Genomic DNA, 21,085 nt, shown 5'->3' with positions numbered 1-21,085 from the left:
GGAAAAAAAGGCTTCAAGTTGCTCTCTGCATTCTATCGAGCAGCTCTCCTGTCATCAATTGCACGGAATAACAAAGGCTGTATCGACAGACACAGACACAGAACATTAAATAATATGTAACACCGTTACTTGCACAGTGGCAGCCTGGATCCTATCTGGCAATATTGCAGTTTTAACCTCTGAAACACAGGGGATGTGGTGAAATATGGGCAGTTGTACCCTGGCTGAAAGGAGCTGGGACGGCCCCAGGCATCTGCAGAGAAGCTGCTGGGTGAGGCACAGAACTACCTCAAAGAGCCTGTTCAACATAAATTACACTCTAATTTCTAACCTGACAGCTAAGGAGACATGTGCCAATAACTGATTTACTCCAGGGTAGGCATTGCAAAATTGTAACCTCTGCATGCAAAGCTTCAAAAGCCCTGAAATTGCTTTGGACAGTCTTGTCTCCAAACGGCATCTGATTCCAAACTGAGTTGCCTAGAAATCAAAGCAGTTGGTTTTACAGGCCTTTTCAAAGGATGCCTCAAGCAGCAACCACAGAGCAATGGCCAAGCTCACCCCTCTTCCTTCTGCCCTCCCCACAAGGGCTTGCTGATCACCTACTTTCCCTGCCGTACTGCTGCACTCACAAAAAATGGAAGAAAACAGGGTAGCTTCTGCAGTTGGGAAGGTAGACTTTTTAGGTTTAATTGCATTTATTTAAATTGCATTTCTTAGGGAAAGGTTTGAAAATATCGTACCTCAAAAGAACCCAACTAAGCACCTTAAACTAAATGTACAAAGTTGGAAACACCAAGAATAAAATCCTGGCTTTTCTAAACCAGAAGGCTTTTGTGATAGCTCTTGGTTTTAGTGATACAGAAATGGTGCAGCACTTCACATGTCTCACAAGAGTGTTTGTTTTTTAAATTTGTGTGAGGGAATAAAGCTGTGTGGGCAGGAGCATGCAAGGCTTTTGCTGGGTATAAACACAGTTTTATTGCTCGGCCACTTGAAGCAGAACTTCTCATTACCTAATTTCTTCAGATGGTCAAGAGTTACTAATTTAACATGAAAAGCAAAGGTAGACATGCTCATTAAAACATTTCCAAGACCCAGTTTGCTGTGCTATCCACATTAGGTCAAACAAAAGATTCTCTCTCTCTCTCTCTCTCTCTCTCTCTCTCGCGCGCACACGCACACGCACACGCACACTCCTACCTTATGTTTGGCCTAATAAAAAATATGACAGCAACATCATTTAACAAGGAAGCAAAGTATGCTTCTACACACTGATCCCTCCATGACGAATACTACCTTTGGAAAGTCGTTAGCAACTGACTAGCTCGAATGAGAGCCACAGGTGTTCCTTCTGTGGCCCTAAAGTTTCTCCACATTCCCAGCCCTCTGGGGAACATGCAGCCAGCACACTGATGCCGCGGAACCAAGCCAGAGAGAAGGCACAGAGCATTGCTCTCCGAATGGCCGGCCACGTTTGTTCCTCCTTGCACTTCCTTCAGAATTGCTGTGGGGAAGCAGGGCAGCACTTGGGAAACCCGGTGACACCGTCTCTGGAACTCAGTGTGCTGCCAGGCCCTTGACCTTCTTCTTTTTAACTCGGGGATTGCTGGCAATCCTGGTCGAGGCAGCTAAAATTCACGGGCCCTTTGGAAGCAGAGAGAGGGGCTTAACCCCCACACACACCACCTCGTTTCAGCTCAGCTCTGTCAAAAAGCATACCCTAAAAGGTAACTGTTTCTTGGAAGCTTTATGCCTGATCTATCCAAATCACTAAGTGCAACAGCTCATAAAGACCGCAGCACGTGATTTGATTGAAACTCAGGGCAAGGGAGGGTGGAGATCAAGAATCTGGCTTCTTTCTGCAGCAAACAAACACTTGCAGCCAAAAATTAGCTTCTTGTTGTTTTGCAGCAGGGACCCAGGGGACAAAGGATTTTGGGCTGCTCTCTTCACTGCCACCTTTCTAAAGCATTCCTTTCCCCTTTGGAAGTCTGTCTTTCTTCATCTTCTTCCAAAGGCAGCTACAAGTGATTTAACCTAGGTTATTAAGCTTCCTTCCTACATGCTTGCAGAACAAACAAAAACTGATGTGCCATGTTCCACAGAGCCTCCGAGGCACAAATAGGAAGGCTAATAGCTTCAGAGGCTTTGTAATTATTAAACATAGAACAAGAGTTGAGAAAATTAAATCTAACACCCTTTTGGAAAACACTAGCCTTTGGACATGGCTCCAATTAGTATGTGAAGCCCTAAAGGCCAGGTTAATATAGGTTAAATATTTGTAAGCATTGTGTTCAGGCGGGATTCAACGGCCGTGAAAGGACAGCGGCATGTTCTGTATGGAGGGGAGGCATCCCCTCGTGAGGCCCACTAAATTCCAGCAGCAGATCAAAGCCACGATCTTTAATGAAAAAGAAAAGAGGGGAGCCTTCCTCGATATCGTGACTTGTGTTTTTGCAAAATAAAGATTCATTTGGCTTCCTCCCAATACATTAGTTTAGAAATGCACCAAAGAAAAAAATTGTGTAATCAGCTAGTTTATTTAGGCATTTAACTGATGAGTTTGTTTAGGAAGTTAACTGTAATTATGTTACTAATGGATTCTGACCATTCCACAACATCCATACAAAGAGGGTGTACTTCTGCATAGATTCATTAGATTTTTTCCCCCTGAATAGAAAGTTCGCTCAACTCCAGATAACGCCGTTGTCATTCTCTGGTGGACCTTTTCTAGTTCTATTTCTTCTGCTGGAGATCGAATGAGGACAGAAATGGTGCTGTGGTATTTAAGAGTGCCAAGATTCTGAGGATTCAGGAGGCTTTGATTGACATCTCTGCCCATCTGAGAATTCACTGGGCGATCTTATGCCCGCTATTAGGGTAACTATGAGGCTAAAATGATATAGTACTCATGTACCTTGCAGAAAAAACAGAGTAGGAGTATTACTACTTTTAATCAAAACCCAATTTTTAAAAATACGGATTAGAAAAAGTGGTGTTTTGAATATATGCTTAAAAACTGCATTTGAAATATGTTTGCAATCTGAATTCGGAAAAAGCCTGTATTAGTGATGCAATGGGACTCCATCCAGTTTATATCATTAACTCCTCTTCAGAATCATTTCATCGTGTTCTGCTCCCAGCTACACTATTCCAAGCTTGGCCGAAACCCACAAATCTTAGCTCAGCTTAAGCAGGTTTATACTGACCCTGGAAAAACAGGGGAGAGTATAGTCTCACATGCCTATTTGCCGGATTAATTTCTTTCTAGAGGCAAAGAAATGATCAGCCCTGGTGGTACCAAGTCCCATATGTCCCCACAACCTAAACTTGTACCATTCAGGTCAAGGCTACTAACAACAAGGGTCTACTGACTCAGTTCCACTTGTGCATCTTGCTCAGTTTGACTTGCTAAGCTTAGAAACACACGTTTAGGTGGCTGAGAGAGCCCCTGAATAGGAAAGGAAGTTCTGCGTATCCAGAGCCCTGTTCTTCAACGCACAGCAAGAAGCTTTCGCGATCAGGCTCACAGTCCTCATCTCCTTATGCTTAAGATGCAGAGGCAGCAGCTAAGGCAGAAAGCCTAGGATCTTTCTGGCACCGCGGCTGACTTACCGTTGTTGGGGCTGAACCCATCTTCATTCGGGTAGTTTGCTGGGGCGACCTGGATTGTTGCGGAGGTTGGGAACACCAAGATGTGCGTGCAAGAGGCATCCTGCGGAGTATTCAGCTGGGACGACTGCAAATTAAGGGCAGTGCTGCGGCCAAACACGGACCCCATGGTGACAGCATCTTTCAAGACAAGCAAAGAGCGGCTGTTCAGGTGCCATCGGAAGTTTGGGGCAGGCGGCATTTTAGCTGTGGACTGCCCAAGAGCACCCCTTGCGCATGAGTGGGGAGGTGCAGCCAGGGTTTCCCCAGAAATAGTAAACGCAGCTGGCCCTTGCCTTTGTTTTCTTGTCTGCGCATGATTTAGCTTTTCTACTCATTTTTCATGCACTCCAATCATCGTTTTGATGTCTATGCTCAAGCCATAGTTTTCCATCGCATCCAAGTCAGCAAAGTACAGCTTCAGTTTGCTTTCTCTGCCTGATTTGGAAATGATGGATCGAAGTGGGCTTACAAGTCAAGTCTGGAGAGCAAGGAACCAAGTGCAGTTTACTGATTTATTTATTACTGCAAATGATGGTTTTTCCAAAACAGAAAGGCAGTGCAGGAAGCTGAACTCTTGAGCAGCAGACTTAATGGACACACCACGGTTGCACTGTGTAAGGCCTTATCTGCGCTTTTTTTTTGGTCCATAACAAGCCCCGGATGGTTAGGAAAGAAAAACAAGGATTTACCTATCTCCCACCGATTTTATCTCCAAGAAAAATCTTTTTTAATAAATTTGAAATAACTAGGGGAGATACTCTAACATGTCTGTGTTTCTGGGCACGCCTCATTTCCATTTATGCCCATGTAGTGCTCTTAAGCAGAGAAAGAGGCTCCTTAGGCCCCAGTCCTTCGGCTTGTGTAGGAAATGCTTAAATCAGAAATTAGCTGTAAAACAAAGAGCCTGCAGATGTTTTAGAAAAGGTTACAACTGATGCCCTGTTCATATGTAGGGCTAAATGGGTATGGGGGTGTGAACGCATGCTCACTAGCTTCCGAGTCGAAAGAGGGCTCTGTAATCGCATTCCCTGAACACGACTACAGAGGTCCCACAACGGGAAATCCCGAAAAGGCCAGATGCACCATCGGCAGAGACGTTCCCTGCTCACATTGACAGAACCTCCTGCAGACCTTTGGAGAAGCTGGGCCCACGCAGGGCTCGGTCGAAGGCCAGGTGCGGTTTTACAGGAGATTCCATTTGATGCAATGCTTGTACAGAGGCTTACGCACAGCAAGTCCAACGCAGCTGGGGCCCGTCCACACACGCATTTTCAAAGATCTTTCAGTGGTGGGGCCTGCTAAGCACCTATTTGGAAGATGTCCGAGCAGCCACTGTTGGCTGCGAAGCAGGGTAAAAATGCCCGTCCCCCTGTAACAAAAATGCGCCGTCCCGCCGGGGGGACCTGAAAGACATGGCAGCAGTCCAGGCTGGTGAGGACACGGCAGGTGGAAATTGCTCCAAGGGGACACCCTTTCCTACCAAACCCAGTCAGGTGTTACAGACATTTCCCTATTCATCCTTCAGAGTAAAATGCTGATATGATTTCATGTTTTATTTTCATATTCTAGGGTTGCAGAACCGGAGCAGGGAGAAGTGGTGGGCAAGGAGATTCTTTTATTTTATTCTTTTATATTTTATTTCATTTTATTTGAAATATTTCCCCCCGTCCTATATGAAAAAAATGTCCCAGGACAGCTTACAATTCATCTCCTGCCGCTGCTTCATGCTACCTCTTTTTTTACAGAGCCAAACATATGGCACGGAATTTCAAGATTTGCCAGCATAGATGTATCCAGCAGGAAAAATACATGTCGTGCTCAAAACAGACCCAAACGAAAAAGATGGGGCAGAGGAGGAGCTGCCGGTGCCGCTAAATCACGGCCAGACTGTCATCCAACAGCTGTGGATAATTACCTGGCATCACCACGAAGGAGCCCTGGGGTTCCATGGCAACCAAGCAGGCACTGAGGATGGAGGGAGAGTCAGCCGAGGAGATGCCACACATTCGACACACCTCCTTCAACTGCTTGCTGATTGTCTGCAGCGAACACTCTCCGAGCAAGATGCTCCAGTCTGGAGAAGGAAGAGCAAGGAAGACGATGTAACTTGCCCGCCCCCGGGGGCAGTCTCTCAATGGCCACTTGTGGGGGAAAAATACCCTTGAGGGGGCCGTAACTGCAGATTCCCACATTACAGCAATCACATGCCCCTCTCTGTACAATCCTCTAGTCACACTCAGTTCCTCTGGCATAATTCTCCAGTTCGCGGTCTTTAAGGCCCAGGCCCCCTCACCCTTATCCTCCTTTACTAATTCATTTAATAAGCTGAACAGGGTTATGCCTGCCCCTCAGCCCAAAAGGCTTCTGGTGTGGTTTTCGTCTCAGCAGAGACAAAGGCCGTCCCTGCCAAAGGGCGTTCCATCTTTTAACAAAGGACCCACGAGGAAAAGGATGTGGAGGCGCGGGAGGGAAGCAAGCAACCGGCCGCTCGGCAGGGCTTCTTCCCTTTTCCTCTCCTTTTGCTGGAATGGTGGCGATGGTGAAGGAAGAGCACAATGGAGGCCACTGTCCAGCAGGAGCCCTGCTTCCCAGCTTGCCTCACTCTACTCGCAGCCTGGTGGAACACCCTGTGCCCTCCCGTTTTATTTATTATTTATGGATTTATATCCTGCCTTTTTCCTACAAAGGGCTCAAGGCAGCTGACAGCCTTCTCCTCCTCCATCTTATCCCCACAACAACACCCCTGTGAGGTAGGTTGGGCTGAGAGTCTGTGGCTGGCCCAGGGTCACCCAGTGGGCTCCGTGGCCGACCGGGGACTCGAACCCGGATCGCCTGAGTCCCGGTCCCATGCTCTTGACCACTGCGCCACACTGGCTCTCAGTGTGCTTTTGCTCTGCAAGATCATCTGGAGCAAGCATCACAGCAAATTTTCTGATTATGCCCCTCACTAGTCAGACCTCCTCTGGAGTCCTGTGGCCAGTTCTGGGCACCAAGACTGAAGAAAGTTGCAGGAAGGGTGCAGAGGAGGGCCACAACAACGATCCAGGGCTTGGAAACACTGCCCTATGGGGCGAGACTGAGAAAGCTGGGCATGTTCAGCCTTGAGAAGAGAAGACAAGACTGAGAGGGGACATGGTGTCCCTCTAGAAGTCCCTCCAAGGCTGTCACAAAGGAAGGTCAAGGTCTCTTCTCACTGGTACCAGAGTGCAGGACACGGAATAATCAGCTCAAGTTGCAGCAACCCAGATTCAGGCTGGACATCAGGAAGAGCTTCCTCACTGGCTGAGCAATACGACAGTGGAACCAGCTGCCTGGAGGGGTGGTGGCCTGTCCCACCCTGGAGACCTTCAAGGTGAAACTGGACAGCCCCCTGAGTGGGGTGGTGTAACGTGGTGTCCTGCAACAGCAGGGGGTTGGGCTTGATGGCCTTCAGGGCCCCTTCCCACTCTACTCCTATTCTACAGAAAATCTTGCACCTCGCTGGGTCACGGATGAGGGGTTACCAAAGCTGGAGTGGCCGAAAGTGCCCGGCTGCCTCCCTCACTCTGCAGTGCTCCCAAAGCATGTGGCAGCCTCCTGGAAATGCCCTGCTTCCCATTCTAAACAACTAAGATGCTATTATGCCTTCTTTCAGTTGTACCGGCCAAAAATCAAAACAATTTAAATATAGCTAACATAAGGGAGGGGGGATCATGCCCACCCCCATGCAGAGCAGCGAAAACATGGAAGCAGCATCTGCATCTAAGCCTCTTACTCTTGAGGAACTACTCCCGACTTTCTCAGCAGAAAGAACGAGAGAGAAAAGCGTGTGCTTCTCACTGCTGTTACTCCTGGACGACAGGAATCAGTTGGAAAGCAGCTGCCAGCTCACTCTGGCACCTGCTTTTCCTTGTGGGCTGCCCTTGTTTATAATCTGTTGTGTAGATACGATCTCGAAGGCCATGTGCCTTTGCCTTCCAGTGCTATGAGCTGCTGCTTACTAGGGATTTAAACTGATGTCTGTATTGCTCTGCAGAGGAGTTGTTGTAGTTGCATAAATGTGAGCTCGGAGGAGAGCAGGGTGTGTTGTGGGGATCAGACACCAATGCTGGGCTTTGCTCTGGGATGTTCAGACAGCTCAAGAAAGGGGTTTGCAGTGCTGAGGTTCAAAGAGATCCGGTTTGGTGCTGGTCGGTGATCATCAGACAGACAGTGGTGGTGATCAGAGGTAAACTATCTCTTTGCAGCCCCGATCTCTGTAAAGTGACTTGACCGCTTGTTTCAGCAGACCTGAAATGGTTTCTGCTGCCCTGTAATAAATTGTTGCAGTATGGAATGTGTCTGCTCAGCATGGCAAGAAACCGGGCATGCGCTTCTGCAAAACTGCACGCTCCATCGTCCTCCCTCCACCGTGGCTTCCTCTCCTTTTGCTCCCTTCAACAATCAGCTGGCGCAACATTCTGTGAGCACCAAGGGATGCTTGCTGGACTCTTTCAGAAGTTTGCCTCCAGGAGTTTACTGTCCTTGTTTGTAAGTAATTTCTGCTTTGTTCATTTACTCTCATGCCAGTGCGCACAGGACTACAGCCTTACACTTTGTTTTTGCTTTGCGGGACTGGGAGCACACTGCAGAAGAAGGATCTCACTGATTGCACAGGCATCCCAAAGTCAAGTTTCTCTTCCTTTCCAGGACAGCAACACAATAGAAGAGTCTGGCATCAGAAGTACAAAGAGTGAACGCTGTAGAAGCACTTCAGCAAACTCTTCCCCAGGTGACTTTATCTGACAAGCTATAACTCTACAGAAGGAACTAGACTGACTTGCGCTGATGCTCCAAACAGCCTGCACATGACAAAGGAAAAATGTACACTTGGAAATTCAGAATGTCTCTGTTCTCTTTTTTGCTTCTCCTGCTTGTTTGGTGTGACAAGGCTTGAGCACAGATGAAAGCAGAGAAAAACAAAAAGTTCTCGTCCAGAAACATGGAGAAATGTGTGCAGCTACAGGTGAACAGAGAAAATAGCACAGACTGAGTGGACAGAGACACCGTATGCCTGAGACCACACAGGGCTCAGTGGTGGAACACTTGCATGAATTTCTGTTGCTTTAGAGGCTGACAGAGGTGTTCTCAGAAGAGACTAACAATAAGCAGAACATTGCTTAGAGGAACAGTGAGGCAAAAGTGATGGATACACAGGGGTGCAGAAGAGGATCCAGTGTACATGCTCCCTTCCCCGTACCATCCGCTGCTAGGAAGTTCGTTCACCAAACTTCATCATGAGACAGGCAGACAAAATTAAAAATAGACGTGTTTTCTATTTAGACCTTCCTGGATTCCTGACATTCCTTAAGAACAGCACAAAAAGGAATGAGGAAAGTCATGAAATGAAGACTCAGAACAGTCCCAGGCAAGCTGCAATGTCCATATCGGAATGGTGAATGGGCTTTTGAGAACAGAGAAAAATCCATTTCATAGTTTCAGGAAACCAGAACCTGACGGTTTAGCAGCAGTGCGGTCCATGAGATGAGGGGATTTCTGCAAGTGCCGCAAGGCGAGACATCTGCTGCTGGTGGTCCACACAATCCAACCACCGATGGGTATTCTCCACAGGCAGTTCCAGAGAACAGCCACCCTGGAGTGTGAGATCAAGTGCCTTCACTCGGATCACGGAGCGGTACTGTTGGAATGGATGGTCTACTGGAAGCTTGTCATTTGTGCTACATCAGGAATTCCAGCTGGGCAGAGGCATGAAAGACGCTGTGGATCCAGTCGCAAGGTACAGCTGCAACCTCGACCTGACACATTCCCGGCCATGGGCTACGCATTCACCAGTCCCCATGAGGACTAGCACCAACAGAATCGCGCCGCAACACAGCCTTGTCCAACGGCGTCTAACTCCCCGTATTAAGTAGCGCTCCTCACTCGTGAGTCTCTTATGATTTTTTCTTGACCATTTATGTATCCATCTTAAGCTAAATTACTTGCAAATCCATACCACCTTTTTCTTAATGAACATGATTTTTTTAGGATCCAGCAGTTACTGAAGAATACTAACAAATGCAGAATGGCAAACTGAGCAGGGGTGGGAGCCAAGGCCGGATGCAACGTTAGAAAAGCTCTCAGACTCTGCTTTTCAGTGGTGGGTGCAATCAAAAGCAGAGATATAAAAAACAAAACAGAATATCATGCTCTCAAGCTCCTCTTGCTGGTAACTAATCCCAAGAAAAGGCATTTCAGCCATTTGGACAGGGGAAGAAACACCTATACAAAAGCAGGGAATCCCAAACTGAGCCATGATCAAGGGACGCAGGTGTGGTCGTCTGGGGAAGGTCAAGCCTGGACCTCCAGGCCTACGGTTCGGCATCCACACTCCCATATGGAAGAAGCAGCAGAGCGTGCTTTCTGTTTTCAAGAATCCCACTAGCGCATTAAAATGTGGAGAGCTGCAGCCGTGCTCAAGGGGGCTGCCCCCTTTCAAGTAATGCCGCAGCGACATTGACCTGCTCTCCTGAGCCAGCGCTTCCACACTGTGCTCAGCCACCCGAAAGGCCACGTGGCCTCCATACCTTTCAGTTCCCCATGGCCAAGTCGCCCAAGGCGTCCGATCACAACTCTCCACGGAAGTGATGTCATCTGGACAATCCCAATACACCATTCCCACAGCTTCTGCAAGCCAATTTTACGAGCGGATACCTTGCATCTCCTTGATCTATGGAAAAGAGAAAGGACAAAGAATATTCTTGCATCTTGGTTTCCTTGGACACGGCCTTGCCTAGCCCTGCCCTAAGTCAATAAGGAGGCTGATCTACCTTTATAGGACCGTTTTAAACAAGGTGTGGAAAGTCTGAAGTGCTAGTCAGGTGCTGTTTTAATTACTATTATCCTCATCCAAGTGCCAAGTTGGAGCCTGCTGTAGAAATAGCTTATTTAACATTTAATCCCATGAAGTTTCCAGAACATCTCTGGCCCATTGTCTAAGAACCAGGATGCAAAGCAGTAGTACACATTCACACGGATGGTTATTTGGCTCTTTCTCGTTAGACAAGCAACTGAACGAGAACCTGGTGAGCACCGCCGGGTGAACATATGAAGCTGTGTTAAACCGCGTCCGTCCACTGGCCCCTTGAGCTCAAAACTGCGCCTCCTGAATGGAAGCAGCCCTCCAGCGCAGCGGGAAAAGCAGCAGCTGCAACCCGCCAGTCCTTTCGGCAGGAAAGCCTAGGACTGACCCCGGAGCCCGCCACATGCAAAGCCCATGCTTTGCCACCAGTAAACGCAGAAGCCTCTTTTGCCGCCCTACCTGTTTGGCAAATCAATGTTGACAATGCAGGTTTCCAGCAGCTCGCCATGCAGGTCGGTGCAGGAGGCCAGGAGCCAACGCTGGTCATGGGACAAACAATACCCAACAAAAAGCACATTGTACTTCTGGCTGGCTTCTCCAAAGGTCTCCCCCAGCTCTGTTTGTTTGTCTTTGATGGGTGCCAGGATAAATGGAGGGGAGTACAGCTGAATGGGGCTGGGCCGCTATAAAGAGAGGTCATTGCACATAGATATAAAAGAAGACGTCTTGCACCAGGTGCAAATATCACATAAGTCACAGTGGCAGCCTCTCCCAGCTCGAAGCAAGCCATTCAATGGGAAGCAGGCCGTGTGTGCAAACGGTAGATTCGTCCAAACCTCGAGCACTCGAGTTGCAAACATCTCAGAATCGGAGTGCAGTCGCCATTTCATACAGAACGCTCAACACAAGCCCACGCCTTAGTTTCTGGACCAAGGACAAGCCCTGTGCCCCATGGGCCGCCTCCCCTCTTCTCCCTTCAGCCCCAACACAAATATCCTGTGATATCTTAAACCACAGTTCCTTAATCAGTCTGAACCAGGAAACGGATGCTTCAGCTCTAACTAGTCCCTGAACCAGAACTTAACCCATGGTTTCTCAGGTCAGATGCAACAACACCTTGGTTTCACAGAGGAGGAGGACGGTGCGCACAAGCACAGTGCTCGTTCTTGGTCTGACAAAACCATGGCTTATCGGAGTGTGACCATGTTGGCTAAACTGGGCCACGATATAGCCCAATGTTTTCTTAACACATGAATTTCAGCAACTCTCAGTACAACTATCCGCAAAACCAAAAACCATGATTCTTGGCACAAGCTCTGGACTCACTTGCCCTTGTACACTCAAACCCACTTCAGTATGCACTCAACTTCCCGCTTTCCAAAGCTAATACATGGAATACTGAGTTTCCAAGCAATGCCATACCCGTTCTGGTTCACAAGGCAGCTTAAAAGTTTATACAAGGAGAACACACGGGAGAATATGAAGGTGTTAATGCTGGGGGAGCTCACACTGAAAATTAGTGATGTTTCTAGATTTCATAATTATGCCTATTGGGCCAGTCTGCCCTGCCCTGCCCTGCCCTGCCCGGGCTTGGGTTCTGACTGGTCTTAAGGACATAAAAGGCCTGCTGGTCCAGACCAAGGGACCATTTGGGCCTGAAATCCATTCACACATGGGCAAACCAGCTGCCCGCAAAACCCCCACAGCCTCCAGCCCAAGTTCCAATGCCAGCAGACATGCTACCTCTTAAACTGGAACGGCATATACAGCTATCAGAACTATTTTTTGTCTGGAGAAAAATAGGATGCTATTTCAAGTGGCAGCTCAAATACGATATTGTGACAACACTGTTAACTGGGAGGGAAGCTTTTCCTTTCTCTCCCCCACCCCTACCCCACCCGACTGCCCCAGAGTTCCTGCCCAGGCAAAATCTGCTATCCGATCCTGAAGCTGGAAGGGTGTTGAGAGGGTGGAATAGGCAAATCTCTCCTGTGTATTTGCCTCAGTGCAAGAGAGAAATCTTGGGGTATTCAATGAAAAGGAACAAATTGCTTTCTCGGCCGCCACTTCTAAAATTTAGGTGGGAAAACTGCCTCCCACTGATGTCCACGAATCCAACTGCATAGTTAACCCATTTCATATATGGAAACAGCTTTGGTAGCCTCGAACTCCATTGCTGGTTTGGGTTTCCTTCTTGGTCTTCTCTCCCTGGGGCAACTTAAGCACAAGACAGCGCTTTGGTACTCTGACTGAGCACAAGCTATTCTGAGTTCAGTGGGAGGCTGTGGAACACAAGCGCGCAGACGTCTCGGGGCCAAAGCACTCACCTCCGGGTTCTTGAGAGTCGTCTCTATGCTGGCCGCTGGCCCAAAGCCAGTCAGAGACTTAATGTGGATCTGTGTGGGCAGAGGGCGTCTGCACTGGCAGTAGACCGAAAATGCCAGGGACTTCAAGTGCTGAATATAAAAGACCTGCTCATCTTTCATGGTCTGCAGCATGTATTGGCAAGGCACAATCTAGAGTGCGGCAGAGAAACAAGGAAGCCCATAGGAAGGATTAGAGGCTGATGCTTAGGACCACATCCATCAAACACAGGTAAAGCACAGGTAAGGGGGATGCACTACTCCAGAAGGTGTCGCTAGACTGGAGTTAGAAACATAGAAACAGAGCAAGTCAGAAGGGGTCCCCTGGGCCATCAAGACTGACCCCCGGCTCCGCTCATGACATGCCCACCATGTGCACATCCAGCCTATCCTTGAACACCCACACCGATGGGACTGCAACCACCTCCATGGAAGCCCGTTCCACACCCTCGGGGTCCTAACTGTCAGGAAGTGCTTCCTGGCATCCAAATTTAACCTTGGTTGCCTGAGCTTTGCTCCGCTGGAACGTGGAGGGCAAGCTTTGCAGCCCACCTGGGCCTGCAGTCATCTGGCAAATGATTCCACATTTATACTGCTCCTTTAACACAAGGCAGAGTTGCCATTCGCACAGGCTGCAGCAACCTCGGGGAAGTTCCCACAAGTGTGCCTTTCACATAATTGCAGTGATCAAGATTTAATCTACTGTCAATACGCCTGTTCTGCCCTCAGTTAGTCAGCCAGAAACAATTTTCAACAGTGTGTTTGACACAGTCACAACTGCACAGCCTGCAGGAGAAACTCTGAATCCCTTTAAAAATATTTTAATAACGAATACCATAAGACCTCTGTTTTGTATTTTCTGCTGGTATTTTAAAGTTAATTCATTTTTACTATGTTAGTTTTTTGTTGTGTTTTTATCTTGTAATTGTAAGCCACCCAGAGGTGCTGTGGCACAATAGGAAAGAATACAAATGTTTTAAATGAATAAGTTCCCCTAAGAGAGACTATAGCTCTATACAGAAACACTAAGAATCCTGTATCTGGGATGCTCTCAGTAAGGGATTCAATATGCTGGAATGGCATTTCATACAAATGAAATAAAACCTTCAGTACAGAACTTTGGGTGCCAATGAGAAAGGTCCTAGCCTAGACTCTAACATTTTGACTTTTTAGGGGATGGAAGCTTTCCCACCATCTACATGGGAAAACTTTCCATCATGCAATCCCTAATCTATAGCAAAATACTCCAGACAAAGGTTTCGGCCTTAAAGTCTCATCTGTGCTTCACCGAGGGCAATTATCTTTATGGAACACATCTTGAACTATCTGTAAGCACAGCAGAGCTGTTGGGTACAACAGAATCATAATTGATTTAAAAATGTAGGTCTGTTAGTCAGCACCATCTTTATGTCTATTTATTCTGGTGCCTGTTGCACCTCATCTTTTGCACAGCGACAGCAGAAATATGTGAAGTTTTGCCAGTGCAGCTAGTTTGAAAAAGAGATGGGATTAGCTCAAGATCATCATTCGAACGGTTTGTGCATGATTGCTGTGTGGGTGTGAAGCAGGTTGACTGGTATGCATGTTTACTCTGTACCACATAAATTTAACTTCCATTTGACAGGCACAATAAGCCTATAAAGGTCACATTACTCTTAACATTTTGTACAGTTTCTGCTCCCTGGAAAAAGGCCACAGAAGAGAACATGCTCTGCCCCATCTTGTACCTGCTGCTTGGACTTCCTCTGGCAACATGCCATGTGCTTGAAAACCATATTACAGGTGCCTAGATAAACAAGATACATCCAAAGCTGGTAAGACCATTGCTTGGCTGAAAAAAATGCCAGTCTCTAGTAATGCACACTCTTCTTCCAGTCAGCTGAAGTCAAAGCACGTCTACCTTTCTGGAACTCTGGGGAGGTTACCTGGAGAATGAACGAACTCCTCATGTTTTCAGGGATGTTGCTAAGCATCTCTGTGTAGCATCGCATCAAACTCAAGAGCCAGAAGTTGGCAGAGGCAGATTCTTCCTCTGAAGTGTAGGTGAAGGGATCCACCATATAAATGACGACAGCTGGAGGGTAGGAATGGCTGTCTGCAGACTCCGGTTCAGTGGGAATTCCTATCCTTTCCTTCTCTGCAGAACTATGGAAACACACATTAGGTGCTAGCTTTGAGGAAGAGGTGCAACGGGGGGGGGGGGGGGGGAAGCATGACGAGGACTGGCATGGTGGCAAGAGAGAAAGGAGAAATGCTCCAAAGGAAAAGGGTTTAGCTCAGGAGGCATTTCCTACAGCAAATGATAAAAGCACCACGTTTAATGTTAAGGGTTTAATCTACACCATAGCCTTCAAAAAACACAGACCATGTGCCCCAGCAGACGAAAATATGTGCACATGCCGAAATCGATGGGCTTAAGCATGTGACCAGAACCAGAACCATGCTTAAAGGTCCTTCTATCCAGAAATCCACCCCTCCTTTCCCACAGGCATCCTTTTTTGGTGACTCAGCTGAGCGGGGAGCTTTTAGCTATTTTCAAGACCATCGGGAGTCAGCAGCCAAGTTACCCAGGGATCCTCTAGCAGACCTTTTGCCCACCCTGCTGAGATTATCAGTAGAAGGTTGGCTCTCGTGCACAAAGCTAAAACCCACTACGGTGACATGACACCCATCCGCTGGTCTTACCTCTCCTGCCCTTCCTGTGGTTGAGATGAGCTCTGTCCCGTCTCCGCATCTCCTCCCGAGACGGCGTTTCCTTGAGGTCTCTCCGTGGAATTTGCCCCAGGAACTGGGTTCTGACCTTGAGGCAGGCCACCGCTGAACCCGGAAGAGGAGGTAGTGCTTGTCTGGTTAATACTGGCTACAGAGGAGGAGGAGGAGGGCAGCTGCGGTGCTGTGGATCCGGAGGCTGAGCTGTTGCCCGAGGAAAGCCCCGTGGTGCCACTGCTGGGCGTGGAAGTGAAGGAGCTGCCAGCGGCGGGGGGTGCAGGGGCTGCAAGGCAGGCCGAACTGGGGGGAACCGATGCCCCACTGCCAGTTACGGTTGGTTCCTGGCTGGATGACGGCGGTGGAGTCTGGTGTTTAGGTGGCATCAGGAGGCTGCTATCAAGTTGCAAAGTAGCTAAGTAAGGTGCTGAAAGAACACACGGAGGCAGGTAGGTCAGGACAAGCTGAGGAGGAAGGCTTGGCAGCAAGGCGCACTCAATCGTCTAGCCTAGGCTTTCCCAGCCAGGTGTTCTCCAGATGCAGCTTTTGTCTGTGCCGTGCTGACAGCTGGAGGGCACCTGGCTGGGGAAGGCCAGTGAAGGCTTCCAACAATGCGGCGGGCAGACAAACAGAGCATTTCCATTCTACGAACTTTAATGAATGAGAAACAAGTGTCTCGACAGGTTTCCTGCAATGCAACGAGTGGGAGGAAAGGAGAAAACACGGTCCTGACTCGTTGCTGCCAGTTCACGTTGTGGGTGCCAGGAAAGCGTTCCAGGAAGTGCCTTGCTGTTTGCTCCACTGACAAATTTAATTGATATGTTTTTACTTCCAGACTCTGTATATCAAATTAGAAATCTCCCAGGTCCTCAGGGAGCAGGACTCTCTGGCCCCATTCATTTGTTCGTGGACCAAGACCTCCTGGTACCCTTTCCCAGAACAGCTGCAGCAGCAAGAGGAAGTCAAAGTGGCCCCATGAACTAGCTCAACACTGGGAGTTACTCTACTCCCTTTCCTGCACAAAGCTTTAAAAAGACTGAACTTTGGATATATCAAAATTTAAAAAACTAGTATCTCTGTCTGTCTCTCTCTCTCTCTCTCTTGCTCTCTCAGTGGACCCAAGAGAATTCTCTGCAATTGATAACTGAGATAGCATAGGACAGCATTTGATTAAATTAAAGTATGCAATCAAATTAACTTATTGCAACTGACTGCCAAACGTGTCTTTGCTAATACGTCCCGTGTCACGGACAGGCTCCTATTATTTCCATGGCTGGTGATGAAGTCAGCTAAACAAACCAATTCATGATGGAGAGTCTGAGTTCTGTTGTTATCCATCCTCCCTCATTTGGGAAGTGTTGGTTTTTTTCAGCAGTCCCATAAGTAATAAGACCACAGTTGTATAGTCACTTTCTTGCTTGCCCGCCCTGCCTTTTTTTACTATCTGATATGCCGCTAAGAACACGTATGTCTTGCTTCTTTATGCAGCAGATTTTCATTTGATGCTGAAAATAATGATAGAACTTAGGGACTGGCTGAATATGAGAGTTTTTAAGGAAACCACATTCACCGAAAAACTTAAATTCTCCTGCCACCCACTTCACACTACTGCCACATGTGCTGGAATAGGCCAATAACCACCCAGTGCCTCCAACATTTGGACTTAAGGTGTGATGGATTCAGCTTAACACAGGTGGGATCCTCTACCATCTAAAGCATTCTCCCTAGCTCTTGCCAAAGCTGTCTGGAAAGTTTTTTCATGCCAGATTTTCCTTCAGCTGTTAGGTTTAGTTATTTTGTTATGATCCTCTTGCCATTTTTTTTAAAAATCAAGTTTGACTTCCCACTGAATCCACTGTCAGAATTTTACAGATTTTGGAAGTTAAAATGGGACATGCCATGGGATATGATCTGAGTTGAGTATTAACTATTTGAACTGATTACCTGTGCTCAAATTATAGGAGTCAAAATGAGAGATTTGATGTAGCTGGTACCCAATGGAACATATTCTTGATAAATCTAGTTAATTTGCAGGCCTGAATTTGGGAATATGGTCTTCCTGAAAACAGAACTGCTATAAATAGATCTTTAAATCTACAAAGATTTATTTCCCTAAGCTGTACTATTGGATTATATGTGCATTTCCCAACCAAATGAATCATTATCAAAGTGGAGCTTGATCCAGAATGGTTGATTGTCCAGTTGTGCCTATTGTATGGACAGGGGTATAGACCTATAAAATGATATAGCCAATCCTTGTATAGGTTTTGCATTGCTTAAAATGCATCTGTAATTTTCTATGGATGATTCATTATTATTAAACTTTAATTTTGCACCCTTCCTATCCAAATTAAGTTCATTTATAGAGTTAAGATTATTTTTCATATTGTGAATTTGTCTGTCTTCATTGACTTCAGAGCAATGGGGTAGAATCATAAACAAATAATATAGATTCCACCCCAACTTAAATAATTTTCCCACCCTTAAATTCAGTCAAAGTGCAAGATACCTCTTCTGTTCTTCAAAATTATAGTACTTGGGCTATATATGAAACCTACAATGATTTGTTGTTTTCCAACTGACCTGTTCACAAATACATGCTTGCCTCTGGTACCTGGCAGAATATCTGTCATATCTATTTCAAAGTGTTTTGCTACTAAAATTGCCACCCCTCTAGCTTTTGAGATGCCTGAAGCAATATAACCTTTTTCAATCCAAGCTGATTTCAATGGGTTCCACTGGACCTTTTTATGGGGCCCCTGACATGAAATGTTGTTATTTTAAAGTCAGCCATACAATATTAAATGTACACTGTATGAAACTCAATGAATTTCCGTCCTTGTTATAGTAGTGCTCCATCTCTTGTGTCTATTATTTCCCCGAAGCCGTTCTAGCACAAAGCTGAAAACAGTAAGGCTAAACCAGCCCTTACTGGTCCAGCCAGGTGGAACAAGCATCAAGCAGAATGGGTGCCATTTCAAACACTGGTTCTCAAGGGCTTTAACATGGGAGTATGAAGATGCTGCTCCAGACCACCCAAGAATAACAGCTATACAGAATGCAAAAGAATACAAATACAGAGTACAGAATCTGAAGCTTTTATGAACTCAGCTAGGGGGAAAAACTCTTATCTTAATTGAAGTTTATCCCATTTTTAACTTTTCGCTCTAGTATTAAGGCTTCTTTTTCCAGTAATCAGGTTCCAGGATCACTTATATGTAGATATACATGAATAATTGTTAAATTTGCTACTGAAGATTTTCCTTCCCCGCTTCTTTCTTTGGTGGACCGTGGTTCACACCACAAGGTTATTTTCGGGATCCTGAGATTTCAGTGTCCCCATTCACCCCATTTCCCAAGATTTCTTGAGTAGGGCCAATAATTTTTGTCTCTTTTTATGGAATAATAATATGGGTGGATTTGTTCTGGGTGACCACAATCACAATCTTAGCACCAGGAGATATCCAATCAAAAGGTTCTGTTTGGAATTTCTGTCAAAAAGTGATAAGCACTCCTTATTTTCAAGTATTTTAGCAGGGAAATTGTGGAAAAAAAATTCTTAAGTTTTCTGACTGCCTAGGAAATATTTTTCATCATTCTGGTCACTCCCAGAATGTTATGTTTTATTGATAATTATCATCAAAAGTCTTCTTTCTTCTGCAGGTTTCAGAACCATTGATCAACACATACAGTGCCTCTGATCCAGGCAATCTTTGAATATTCTGAATAAAAGCCCAGTTAAAATTTTGATTGCCAAGATATTCAATGAAGTGAGCATGTTGATTCTTGGACCCAGGGTTCCAACCCTAAGTATAACCCTATTCTTCAACTATCAATTATTTGGCTTTTGTGTATGCTCCCTGCCCCCAATTTTTAAAGCCTAAAATGTATCTCTAAGAGTTATTTATGGGCATTAGGAGCTGTAAGCTAAAATATGCGGGCATTTCTGATATTTTGGTCTCACTATTGGAATGCATTCTCCAACAACTTCTCCAAAACTGTATGCTGAGCTGGAAGAAGCTCAACACCGATGCTCTGAGGCTTCTCACATACAGATTTCAGCCAAAATGGCAATTTCATGACCTCCAGTCCAACTGAGAATGTAGGCAGATGAGAACTGCAATTTCACTTGATCAAGGTAGGTAGCTCAGTCGCAAACCTCTCATCCACCGTTTTAGAGATCTGCTACTCTGTGGGAGTCATTTAACCTTTTGGCTGAATTCCAGCAGGGTGACAGATTCCTCCTGTTCTGCTCTAAACTCAGGTTAACAACCCACTAGTTCCCCAGATACAGCCTCTCCTGATGTCTTCAGGCACATTCCTGGGCAGGCTTGGGCAGAAAAGTGTCCTTCATGGCCAGCCGTGTGAGTGCGGTAGCATTTTTTTCTGTCTCAACTTGCACAGGATTGCGCTCTTTGGCAAAGTTGGTGCCATGAAGGGCTTGTTGACCCCGTCAGAGAGGAAGCTGCTGGTAAGATGATTCCTGAAGCTGAAGTAATCATTTAAATGGGTGAGTAAATGAATATTAGAAGAAAAGCTTCTTGGGTATTTAAAAGAAAATGCCAAAACAGTTGATGATGGCAGTGATGGTGATGATAATGATATTACATTGTATTTATACTCCATGTTTTCCTCTCTTAGCCCCATTTTTATCTTCATAAGGGCAACCCTGTGCAGTAGGTGAGGCTGAGAGTGAGCAACTGGCCCAAGGTCACCCGGTCAGCTTCATGGGCAGGCAGGGACTTGAACCTGGAGCTCCCAGGTCCCTGGGCCAACACTCTTACCACCACACCACATGGGCATAGACACACAGATGCCTCCCCGGCTGATCCAAGCTTCAGGATAGCGCTCAGTGCAAAGCTGCCTGCTTCTGGGCTTGAATGGTGCTCCCCACCAGGTGGAGGAGGCGTATTCCTGCACAGGTCAGAGAGCCGAGGTTCCCAACGCCACAATCCAGGGCACAGCTGCACCTGGCGGGCCCAGACCCTGCCTCCTACTCTCACCATCCCACCTGATTACCCTACGGGGCTATTTATTGGTGCATATGAGCGGGGAGGAAGAGAGAAGGAGGGAAAAGAACTCACTAAGGCAGGTGCATTCTCAGGGGCAGCACATGGCCTGAGTCTGCTCCAACGATGAAGTAAAAACCACTCAAGTTTTAAAAAAACAAATTTTTTCACCACAAAAATAAATGCAACTGCTAAATATAGACCTGATGCTACAGTGTTTAAAGCTGCACTTATATTTTGCCTTCATGCTGGCTAGATTTACGTCCTGTTTCTCTTAAAGACAAGTTCCTATGTTTAATCACTTCTCTGTTTTGTCCTTGGGATACTCAGAAGCTCATACATGTTACAGTCACCTTAATTTTATTTTTTTAATTTTAAAGTAATCCATTAAGCAGGAGAGTGCAATTTCTATACTCGGAGAGAAAGTACTGCTAATTAGGCCCACTTCAGCCTTAAACAAGGCCATTTACACTTCCCTACAAGTGTTACATGCCAGAGCAGAGGGTCACAGAAGAATGCAGTCTTGCATC

General features: G+C 46.5%; 1 protein-coding gene across 3 annotated transcripts in view; it reads right to left on the bottom strand.

Moving 5' to 3' along the window:
- The window catches only part of MED13L (mediator complex subunit 13L), a 198,360-nt gene that overhangs the window by 9,782 nt on the left and 167,493 nt on the right, over window positions 1-21,085 (bottom strand). For 2 of the 3 annotated variants that reach the window (XM_044448867.1, XM_044448868.1), the window contains exons 21-27: window positions 15,526-15,973; window positions 14,766-14,985; window positions 12,805-12,993; window positions 10,937-11,160; window positions 10,203-10,345; window positions 5,573-5,731; window positions 3,619-3,795 (exon numbers count right to left, since the gene is read on the bottom strand). In XM_044448867.1, coding sequence (XP_044304802.1) covers window positions 3,619-3,795; window positions 5,573-5,731; window positions 10,203-10,345; window positions 10,937-11,160; window positions 12,805-12,993; window positions 14,766-14,985; window positions 15,526-15,973 — 1,560 coding nt within the window. The remainder of the gene's footprint in view (window positions 1-3,618; window positions 3,796-5,572; window positions 5,732-10,202; window positions 10,346-10,936; window positions 11,161-12,804; window positions 12,994-14,765; window positions 14,986-15,525; window positions 15,974-21,085) is intronic. The other variant, XM_044448869.1, reaches the window with a different exon arrangement.

The sequence above is a fragment of the Varanus komodoensis genome, unplaced genomic scaffold, assembly GCF_004798865.1.
Source record: "Varanus komodoensis strain SLA01 unplaced genomic scaffold, ASM479886v1 scaffold56, whole genome shotgun sequence".
Taxonomy (NCBI): domain Eukaryota; kingdom Metazoa; phylum Chordata; class Lepidosauria; order Squamata; family Varanidae; genus Varanus; species Varanus komodoensis.
This window is presented reverse-complemented; position numbering and strand designations above follow the sequence as displayed.